Here is a 10,167-nt window from a genome sequence, read left to right as displayed (position 1 = left end):
CGGGTCCTTGCGGTTCCGCCGGGGGGGGGGATGTTCGTGCGGCCCCAGCCCCCGCTGGGAGCGCCTGGAGAACAAATAGTAGAAAGAGCGATTGAAGGAGCTGGGAGTGTTTAGTTTGAGGAAGAGGAGGGTGAGGGGAGACCTCTTTGCTCTCTGCAGCTGTAGGTGGTGTAGAGAGGTTGGTGCTGGTCTCTTCTCCCGGGTAATTAGTGATAGAACAAGAGGGAATGGCTTCAAGCTACAACAGGGTAGGATTAAACTGAACGTCAGGAAAGAGTTTTTCACAGAAAGAGTGGTCGGGCATTGGAATAGGCTGCCCAGGGAGGTGGTGGAGTCCCCATCCCGAATGTGTTTAAGAGTCGTTTAGATGTGGTGTTGGGGAGAACTTTGTAGAGTAGGGTTGATAGTTGGACTCGATGACCCCAAGGGTCTTTTCCAACCTAAATGATTCTATGATTCCTGCTTCCACAGAGAACTGCTTCCGAGGGAAAACAACATCTCTGCCTTTTCTCAATAGCCTTTGGGAGTAAAAAATCTCTCTCCGCTGTTGTCCAGAGCAGGCTGGATAGCCCCTGTTCTGCCTTACCCCCACTTCCACTTGTGCCTTCACCTGATGTGGCCACCTGCGGAGGGGGCTTCTGAAAAAACAAACCACGAGAGGAGGACACACTGCCTTTCCACAAGCTGAAAGAAAATAATAAAAATAATGGTTTTCCTGGCTGCACGGAAAATCTCCCCTTCCTGACCTTTCCTGCTCTTACCCAGCCTGCGCAGTGAGAGAGGGATGAGCTCATCAGGGGAAGACTCTGTTGGGTGCCTCATCTCTAGGTGTGCGAGAAATCCCTGCTCCCAAAAAAATCCCTGCTCGTTCCCCACTTCCTGCGCTGCCCGAAAGCAGCTGTGAAGGGAAACGGTGCGACCGTCTCCCTGTGGCCCGGAGCGCCCCTGTGCCCGGCTCGTTTGTTATGAGAAATGACGTAAGGCCTAAATTTTGCCATGATAATTTGCATTTAATGCGCGCCCGCCCCGTGCTGTGCTGGGCCTGGAGGCAGGGCGCCCTCAGCCGCCCCCCGGTGCACAACAGCGGCCCCCACCAACCCCCTCGGGAGAAACGGCCCCGTCTTGAGAACTTGAAATTATAAATTAAAAAAAAAAAAAAAGCAAACCAACGCGAACCGAGCAGAAACAGCCGTTGCTCCTCGAACACCCCTTGCCGGAGCGCGGGCAGGGCGGGCGGAGCCGCGCTGCAGCGGGGGCCGGGCCGGGCCGGCGCGGACTGGCTGTGATGAGTATTGCCACACCAGCTTGGGAAGTGCTGGTGTCCCAGTGTGAGTCAGAAGTGCTGGGCCTCGGGGCGGTGGGAGCAGGCCTCGGGTAGGCCGCGGGGCGGGGGAGCAGGCCAGGGGGCTAAGCCGCGGGCTGGGGGTAGGCCGTGGGGCCGGGGGGAGCAGGCCTGGGGGCCCGGCAGCGGTGAGAGCCCGGGTACCCGTCCCGATCCCGCCGTCAGCCCGTCCCCGCCCCGCAGACTGCCAGCTGGAGAAGCTGCCGATGCGGCCGCGGGACCGTGCCCGGGTGATGGACGCCGCCAAGCACGCCCACAAGTTCTGCAACGCAGAGGAGGAGGAGAGCGTCTTCCTGCGCAGGTGGGATGAGCCGGGCCCCCGCCTCTGCCCCCAACCCCGTCCCTCTGAGAGCCCCTCCACGACCCGGGGAGGGGGCTGCCTGGGTCCGGCTGTGCCTCCTCACCCAGCCGAGGTCCATCAGCCAGGCACCATTGCCTGCTGTCTGCGCCCTCCTCTCAAGCTGTTTCTCTCTCCCCCAGACCAGAAGGCATAGAGCGGCAGTTCAGGAAGAAATGTGGCAAGTGAGTGGCTTTCAGTGACTTTTACAATCTGTTTGCAAGTAACCATAGGAATCCAGAATCTGAGTTTCCTCACAGCTATACTCGTTTCTGTTTCCAGGTGTGGACTGCTGCTCTTTTATCAACACCAACAGAAAAATGCTCCTGTGACCTTCATTGTTGACGGTGCTGTGGTCAAATTTGGCCAGTGTTTTGGGAAAACAAACATATACACCCAGAAACAAGAACCTCCCAAAAAGGTAATCAGCTTTAGAGACGTAAAAAGGCTATCTCTGATTTTCAAAAAGCTGTGCTGAGTAAAATCACTGAATAACAAGGGCAGAGCAGAGAAAAAAGAAATGGTCCTCTAAACAATAATTCATTTTGGTGTCTTCTCTCAGTCTGCCTTAAGTTTTCCTTTACAGAGGTCACTGCAGCTTAGAATCCTAGCACTAAAAGCAAGCAAAATAAACTTGGAAATCTAGACTGTGCCTGATGTTTACACTCAGTTACAGAAAGTTTCCATTTGTAAGTAGGTCAGTTTGGTAGTCTGCACAGTGATTCTCAAAATCTGGCTTATTATACGTTACTGAGTTTGTTTCTGATCATGACAGCTCTAAGCCCAGAAATCATTGGGGATAATTCTCCTTTTAGAGAATTAGACTTGCATGAGAAGCATTAAAAGCTTTGGAGGGGGAAGTGATCCCTAGTGGCACAACGGCTGCCAAGGTTTAACAAAATACTCTGCTTCTCACCCAGGTGATGATGACCAAACGGACCAAAGACATGGGCAAGTTCAGTTCTGTCACAGTCTCCACAATTGATGAAGAGGAGGAGGAGATCGAAGCGGTGAGTTTTGTCTGCCCTTAGGGACAGTCACGTCTGACCGGGGCAGCCATCTCAGACACTGATCAGGGCCAGCGATCGTCTCACCATTTGGATGAGGTGTCGTTACTTTGGGGTTTGCTGTTGCAAAGTGATGTCGTATGTGTTTCAGAGGGAGATTGCAGACTCCTATGCACAGAATGCAAAAGTGATTGAGAAACAGCTGGAACGCAAAGGCATGAGCAAAAGAAGGCTACAGGAGTTGGTGAGTATTTTCTTCGGTGTTGAATACAAATCCCTGAGATCTGTTGGCTTCGTACACAATCTATCTTGCAGATCAGACTCCAAGTATAGAGAGGTCCTGGTACAGTCATAGGTAACTTGTAGCTTTGTGAAGACGATTTTTCCTCTATAGAGGTGTTTTATAGAGATGTTCTTCTAGTCCTCCTGAACTTTAAGTTGTATGCAGTTACCTGTAGAGCTAACTGAAGACCAGCCAGCAGAGCTTTTGCAGGGAGTCTTCCCATGACCTGTTGGAAGAGGAACAAGGAGAGGGGAAGCCAGGCCATGGCTTTACCAACCAGAGCACCCCTAATGCTACAGGAGAGTAGTAGGTGGGAGGTGGGGGAAAAGCGCAGCTTCCACCTGAGGACAGAAATTATGAAATTGTCTCCTGTGCAGTTAGTCTTGGGCTTTTCATGATTTTAAAGGTGGTCCTTGTTTTGTACCTCAGGGGAGGAAGGAGTCAGCTGAGTACTTGAGGTACTTTTGCTCCTGGTGTGAAAGGCTTGCAGAGGGTCAGACAGGAAGATCAAACCTTATTGGAGCACTGAAGGAAAATGTATCCAGGCATTATTTCATTCTGTCTTAATTTTCTATATCAGGCTGAGTTGGAAGCCAAGAAAGCCAAGATGAAAGGAACCCTGATTGATAATCAGTTCAAATGAAACTCTGCACATCTACTGGGTATTTGGAGACAGGGGAAAGCTACCAGAAGCTATCGCAGATCTGTCAGCAAAGCGGAATTAACAGGCAACGTTCAAGGGCAACATGCTGCAATCAGCTTGGAGGATGAGTACCTCTCTGTCATAGCTGATACTCTGGTACCAATTTTAATAACTCTAGTGGCACTGGAGACTTTGCTCAAACTGCCATTCTCTACAGACCCAGTGTTGTGAGCAAGATGTTCCAGCCAGAATATCTACCTTCGGGAAAATCTTCACTGGGTGCCTTCCTGAGTTCAGTGCACCTTTAGATACCTCTGTTTTCATTTTGGTAGTTTTCAAATGTGTAAGATTTCCATAAATGTACTAGAACAACAGGTCAACTGTAACAACAAAGAAATCATTACAAAAGTAAACTGTGCCTGTAGTTCATACTGTTATTTTAAGTGGGTCTAAAATGCGCAGCAGCCTGAGAGATTTGCCATTCTGAGACAGTCTGGAACGACTCAGGTGCAAGGCTTGGGGATCGTGGTGCTGCTCACCTGGACCAGCAGTGCAGTCAGGCAGCACAGGCTTGGCTATAAGCTCTCAGTCTCAGCTCCTCTTGAACATCAGAAAGCCACAGCTGTACAGAATTTCACCATCCCTGCTCAATGCAAGAACATGAAATCCAACTGTAAACACAAACTGCCTGTGTACTATACCACTAATGAGTACAAATATATAGTTGGAAGCTACTGATGTGATTGGTGATCATTTAAAGTAGAACACAACTGCACTAGTCTGCACTAACTCGTTCTGCAAAACATTATCGGTATTTGGAGATGTAAAATGTGAAGGAGAATTGTTTTGAATGCACTGACCGCTAAGGACCTGGATAAAGACAACATTAAGAATTGGTGTGTAAAGTACCTTGCTTGGGAAATAATGTTTTGTGTCTCTTGTGTGATGTAACAACAGTGCTCTATAGCCTGTGTCTTTGTTGCTGTATTTGGGATTAAATACCCTGTTATGGGTTTGAACTAAAATACTTCCTAAGGTGTTCTTACTCTACCAAAGTATAAAACAATGTGAGTGATGAACAAGATGCTTCATCTTCCACAATTACTATGAAAGACTTCCTATAATCAATAAAGATTTTTCATCTGGCTTTGTAACCCTGACTGGGAAAACTCAGGTCTGCTTAGCTTAAGGATGTATCCTTCCTTTTTTGGGAAAAATAAGGTGTGAGGGAGGGAGTGAGCTCTGCCCCAAAGCTGTCAGACTACGGTGCGTCATTGTGTGTGGATGTAGTGCCAGGCTGGGGAAACACGTGTTCAGATTAACTCAAGCGGTGCTGGTCTTGTTCCCTGCTGATCATCTGTCAATCTGAAGCCTGTTTCCAGAAGCTCTTCAGGTGGTGTGTAACACTTGGGAAGGGCATGAGGAATGAGTGGGACAGCTCCGTTCCACAAACCCCCTTTCCGAGTGTGGTAGCACAGTCCAGCCAGGCGAGGGCCTCAGGGCTCCTCTGGGAGTCACCCAAGCCCTGAGCAACCTCTGGTTGGTCTCTCTAAAAATCGGGATTTTTTTTTTTTTTTTTCCAAGCAGGATTCAAAGACTTTGAAATTTGAAAACGGGTTTTGAACCATGGAAGGTCTGCTGGGATGGAGACTTCTTAGTCTGCAGTTGTCATAAGGGATGAAGTACGGTCCCACTTCAGGTGACACAGAACAGTAGGTGCCTCGGGATAGTGCGATTTACAGGTAGGGTTAAGGTTGGGAGTGACACAACACAGGTCTTCAGCCCAGGGGGGCTGGTGCACACCGAACTGTGCTAAATATCCAGCACCACTTGCCACCTGCCCCAGCCGTGACAAGTGTTTCATACCATGCCCTGCGTGGCTGTGCTGTGCCAACAGCTCCTAAACCCAGGATTTACGGCCGCCAGGCGAGGGGCCGAGATGAAAGAGGCATTACAGGCGCTCGCCCACCCCTTCCCACCAGCAAAGGGGCCGACACGCCAGGCTGGGCACCACTGCCTGGGAGGAAATCACGACACAAGAGATATTTGGTACTCCTCAGAGGAAAATCCTGTGTAAAAGGAAAATCCCTGCCCCTGCCGCCCTCGGGGCAGCACAGCCTGGTGGGCAAAGCGCTGGTGATGGGGGCACTGCACTCAGCTGGCTGCCTTGCCGCTGGCCCTTTCCCGTGCCTCAGTTTCCCCCCAAGAACAAAGCCGTTAATCACAGAATGATATGGGGTTGGAAGGGACCTCTGGAGATCATCTAGTCCAACCCCCCTGCCAGAGCAGGTTGCACAGGAATGTGTCCAGGCGGGTTTTGAATGTCTCCAGAGAAGACGACTCCACCACCTCTCTGGGCAGCCTGTTTCAGGGCTCTGCCACCCTCAAACTGAAGAAGTTCTTTCTCATGTTTAGATGGAACTTCTTAAGTTTGCGCCCATTACCCCTTGTCCTGTCACTGGGCACCACTGAAAAAAGACTGGCCCCATCCTCTTGACACCCACCCTTTAATCCCTCTGTTCTATGCTCCCGTGGCAGGCAAAGGCAGCTGTTGAACCCCTCAACCTGCTTCCCCAGATAAAGCTGGTCATGGGGAGCTGCCAGGAGGGGGAAGTTAAATCCCCAGGGACCCCAGGCCGGAGGAGGCTGCCAGCCTGTACTCCTGGCAGTGGACCACAGGGAAAACCCATCAAGGGCTCTGCCCCACATCTCCCATCCACAAGAGCTAAAAGGAGCCATGAAACATGTGTTTCCTGAGACCCCAAAGCAGTAACTACTAATGGGTAGCTACAACCCATTTCACCCAGTGCCAGCCCTGTGCAAAATGCTGTAGTCCAAGGACCCACCAGACAGCTGTGTGGCACCCCAGCAGGACAGCCTGGCTCACACCACTGCCACCACCACCACATAGAGGAAGAAATGATGCACTTACCTCCCTGTGCTAATGGCCTGGCCATGTGTCCTCTGCAGAGGAAAGGACGTCCCATGCTCAGCAACCAGCAGTATTTCAGAACAGTCCTTGAAATGCAGAAGAGCTCATCGTCAGGAGGCAGTAAGAGCCGAGAGCCCTTAATTAGCTCAGTTTGTGCAGCAGGAGAGGGCTCCCCGGTGAGTCTGCCCCACGGCACTGCTCCGTGTCTTTCAGGGAAACTTTCAGCCCGCTGTGTTTCCAAGCCAGGCATCACTGCAGGGATCTCACACTGCAGGAGCCCAGGGGTGGCTGAAATGCACCAGCAAAGGCTCTTGGTGGTGTGAGACCATCTCCCACCAGGAACTCACACACCCCTTCACAGGGACCCAGGCTCGCCGACGCCGGCTGCGGTGGGACGGTGCTGCGCTCTCATGCCCCACTTGGATTTCAGCAATGAAAACAACTACTGCTCTTTGCAACACAAGGGCTTGTTTATCTGCCTCACACAGTGTTTGAGATTGGTTTCAGTGATTGAGCTCAACCGCTTCCAACAGGCCTGGGCAGCCAGAAAGGACCAGAGGCGTGCGGGCAGCGAGGAAGGACTTACTGATGAGGGACCACGAGAAGTCACCACCAGAAACTAGGCAGCTTCACTGGGGCGGCTCACAGACCCACAGAGATGTCTGAGTAAAGGCCAAGCCACATGCATTGTCCAGTCTTGCAGTTTTCCCCAAATTGCTCCAGCAACAAGAATTTCCCCCTTCCCCCAGAATTTGGGGCTGAGACAAGTTTAACTTCCAGGGGTGAGGAATGAGCCTGGGGATGCAGGTCCCTGCCTGGCAAGCCCAGTGAGGGCAAGGATAGCCAGGGGCTCTACAGAAGAGCAGCAATTACCAGCACTTAAGTTCTCTGGCTGGGTTTTAACATGCCCGAGGAGGTAGCTGTTTCTAAGCCAGAATGCTCTGCCACAATGCAGCTCTGCTCCTCCGAACAGCAGCAAACACCCCTTGGACATTTCTCCTGCCTCCCAGGCATCCAGCGCCACGGGGAAGGCTGTGCAGGTTTCATCAGCCCCAGGGAGCAGACAGGCCAGAGGCAGGACCAGTGACACACAGCCAACACACCACCTCACGAGAGACCACCTGGGAAAGTCCTTCAGAGGTGCCAGTCTCCTTTCCAGCCCACACCACTGGCCTCCACTGGGGTGGACACACCACACAGCATCCTCAGCACCCTGCACCACATTTACTTGCCAGAGGCTACGGGTAGTCAGTAAGTAAGAAGCCATGCAGGATGGAGATGGTTCATCTTCCTCCTCTACAATCACTGCGTGGAGACCACCCCCACACACACTGCAGAGAGAACAAGCATGAGATGAGGAAAGTTGGGTTTAGATTTTTATTTCTTCATACTCTTTAAGCAGAAGTGACTGAAATAGAAACCATGTTTGAGTCCCATCAGGGGGAATGTCTTAATGAAGACAGGGCAGGCAGTTGCCCCCGCCCCATGCCAACCTGTATAAATACCAGCCGTCACTTTTTAGTAACTTGACGGTTTTCATACAAGTCCACAAATACATATTACAACATGCCAGTTCACAACAGAAAATAACTTATGTGTACTTCTTGATTTCGTCATAGAGGACTAAGACAAAAGCACCACCCATTCCTCGGAGTACATTCGACCATGCACCTTTGAAAAACGCCTTGGAGCCCTCGTCCCGGGCGATCTTCCGCCAGCAGTCAATAGTGCCGGAGTACATTACGTCAGCTGTGGGAGACAGACAAGTGTTAGGAACCGGATGCCCATGACCCCTAGCATCCAGGTTGGAATCGGCCTAACATATCTTGCCAGCTTCATAACCTCAAGCGCACCCTGTTTCTTGACTGACTTTCTCCAGTATTAGTGCATCAGAGGAGAAGATTTCCCAGGCTGCTGCTGCAGCATTACCCCTAGGAGACACTGGAAGGACCGGTTCGAGCAGAAGGCAGCTACTGTTTACTTTGACACCAACACTTCCAGACCCAAAAGCTATTGCACAGCCAGCCACGCGATGCCTGCTATCAGGGATGTGTCTTCTTGGCCCAGAGGCACTCACTTGCAACATCCTTGGGCAAGTTCTGCTGTTCCTACCTACTGACAGCTATCTGACTTGTGCACACCACCTTACAGGGGTGCTGCAGAGACTGACCCCCACCTGACATCTGCTTCTGCAGCCCCTCTCACACCCTGCTGTTTACAAGAGGAGGGGATACCTACATGGCTTGGTGAACGCCAAGCCACTCTGCCTTCACCTTGGCTCCACCACCAACTGTTGATTCAGGGATACCCAATATTTCCTACCTGAGGAGGTAGAAACTTACTTCCTTTACGGCCAGACTGCATCATCATGCGACGACGAACCGTATCAAACGGGTAGGAGGCCAAACCGGCAACAGCGGTAACGGTCTGAGCGATCATCCAGCTGACGACGATGTGGGTGTTCTTTGGGTCCGGAAGCATTCCTGGAGGAGAAAGGTTTGGATGAGAACAGCAGGTAAGCCACCACCACCCACCAAGATGCACTACAGGCCTGCTGCAGCCCAACACCTCCCTTTCAGTGCCGCTTTGGCCAACCTACCCTTTGCGGTGTCGTAGATGCCGAAGTAGGAGGCTCTGTAGATGATGATGCCCTGGACAGAGACGTTGAAGCCCTGGTACAGGCCCCTGAGGCCATCCGAGCGGAAGATTTTGACCAGGCAGTCACCGAGCCCGCTGAACTCCCGGTCAGCCCCGGCTTTACCCACGTCCGCTGCCAGGCGGGTCCGGGCAAAGTCAAGGGGGTAGACGAAGCAGAGGGAGGTAGCGCCGGCGGCACCCCCGGACGCCAGGTTACCGGCAAAGTACCGCCAGAACTGGGTTCGCTTGTCCACGCCGCCCAGGAAGATCTGCTTGTACTTATCCTTGAAGGCGAAGTTGAGGGCCTGGGTGGGGAAGTACCGGATGACGTTGGCCAGGTTGCCGCGCCAGAAGGAGAGGACGCCCTGCTCCCGGGGGATGCGCACCACGCAGTCGATGATGCCCTTGTACTGCTTGTCGGCGGCGATCTGCTTGCTGGCGTGCTGCACCTGCAGGGGGAGGGAACGACACGAAACGCCGCCGTCAGCCCCCTCCGTTCCACCCGCGACCCCCGGGCCCGCCGCCGCCCACCACCTCCCCCCCCTCACGTTGCGGCGACCTTGGGGCCGCCCCGGCGCTCACCTGCAGCAGCAGCTTCACCCTCTCAATGGGGGCGACGGCGGTCTTGGAGATGGCTGCCGCCACCCCGCCGGCGAGGAAATCCTTGGCGAAGGACACGGCCGCATCAGTCATGGCGGGAGAGGCGAGGTGAGGCCGGGCGAGGCGAGGAGAGGAAAGGCAAGGCGGGAGGCGGCGCTGCGGGCAGCGGGGCGGGCGGCTGAAATGGCCGCTTTATATAGGGGCGGCGGCGGACACGTGGGCGGGGGCTCGGCGCGCCGCCGCGTCCCGCTTGCCCATTGGCTGCGGGAGGGAAAGGGGCGTGGCCCCCGCCGGGGAACGGGGCCGCGGCGGCAGCCGGCGGGGGGACACATGGCCGGGGCGGGAGGGGGGGGCATACCGGCCTCCCCGGGGACACACACACACAC

General features: G+C 53.3%; 2 protein-coding genes across 2 annotated transcripts; one reads left to right on the top strand and one right to left on the bottom strand.

Moving 5' to 3' along the window:
• Positions 1-1,462: 1,462 nt before the first annotated feature.
• LOC106895595 (chromosome unknown open reading frame, human CXorf56) lies at positions 1,463-4,766 on the top strand. Its single transcript, XM_014955067.1, has 6 exons — positions 1,463-1,643; positions 1,823-1,864; positions 1,962-2,100; positions 2,600-2,689; positions 2,838-2,930; positions 3,550-4,766. The coding sequence occupies exons 1-6, from the start codon at positions 1,549-1,551 to the stop codon at positions 3,610-3,612; spliced, it is 522 nt and encodes a 173-aa protein (XP_014810553.1). The 5' UTR covers positions 1,463-1,548; the 3' UTR covers positions 3,613-4,766.
• Positions 4,767-7,907: 3,141 nt separating this feature from the next.
• SLC25A5 (solute carrier family 25 (mitochondrial carrier; adenine nucleotide translocator), member 5) lies at positions 7,908-9,965 on the bottom strand. Its single transcript, XM_014955366.1, has 4 exons — positions 9,764-9,965; positions 9,144-9,630; positions 8,887-9,027; positions 7,908-8,293 (listed from the first exon to the last, which is right to left on the bottom strand). The coding sequence occupies exons 1-4, from the start codon at positions 9,872-9,874 to the stop codon at positions 8,136-8,138; spliced, it is 897 nt and encodes a 298-aa protein (XP_014810852.1). The 5' UTR covers positions 9,875-9,965; the 3' UTR covers positions 7,908-8,135.
• Between the last annotated feature and the right edge of the window lie 202 nt (positions 9,966-10,167).

Source organism: Calidris pugnax, unplaced genomic scaffold, assembly GCF_001431845.1.
Source record: "Calidris pugnax isolate Ruff unplaced genomic scaffold, ASM143184v1 scaffold38, whole genome shotgun sequence".
Classification (NCBI taxonomy): domain Eukaryota; kingdom Metazoa; phylum Chordata; class Aves; order Charadriiformes; family Scolopacidae; genus Calidris; species Calidris pugnax.
Note: the sequence above shows the minus strand (reverse complement) of the source record. Positions and strands in the feature narration are given on the sequence as shown.

What these genes read in the sequence shown, in the direction of transcription:
- LOC106895595 (XM_014955067.1), top strand. Translation starts at nt 1,549, where the DNA reads ATGCGGCCGCGGGACCGTGCCCGGGTGATGGACGCCGCCAAGCACGCC. An exon ending in AACAAGAACCTCCCAAAAAG is followed by an intron (nt 2,101 to 2,599) that starts GTAATCAGCTTT and finishes CTTCTCACCCAG; the next exon opens with GTGATGATGACCAAACGGAC. An exon ending in AGGAGGAGGAGATCGAAGCG is followed by an intron (nt 2,690 to 2,837) that starts GTGAGTTTTGTC and finishes TATGTGTTTCAG; the next exon opens with AGGGAGATTGCAGACTCCTA.
- SLC25A5 (XM_014955366.1), bottom strand. Translation starts at nt 9,874, where the DNA reads ATGACTGATGCGGCCGTGTCCTTCGCCAAGGATTTCCTCGCCGGCGGG. An exon ending in GGGTGAAGCTGCTGCTGCAG is followed by an intron (nt 9,631 to 9,763) that starts GTGAGCGCCGGG and finishes CTCCCCCTGCAG; the next exon opens with GTGCAGCACGCCAGCAAGCA. An exon ending in CATCTACGACACCGCAAAGG is followed by an intron (nt 9,028 to 9,143) that starts GTAGGTTGGCCA and finishes TTTCTCCTCCAG; the next exon opens with GAATGCTTCCGGACCCAAAG.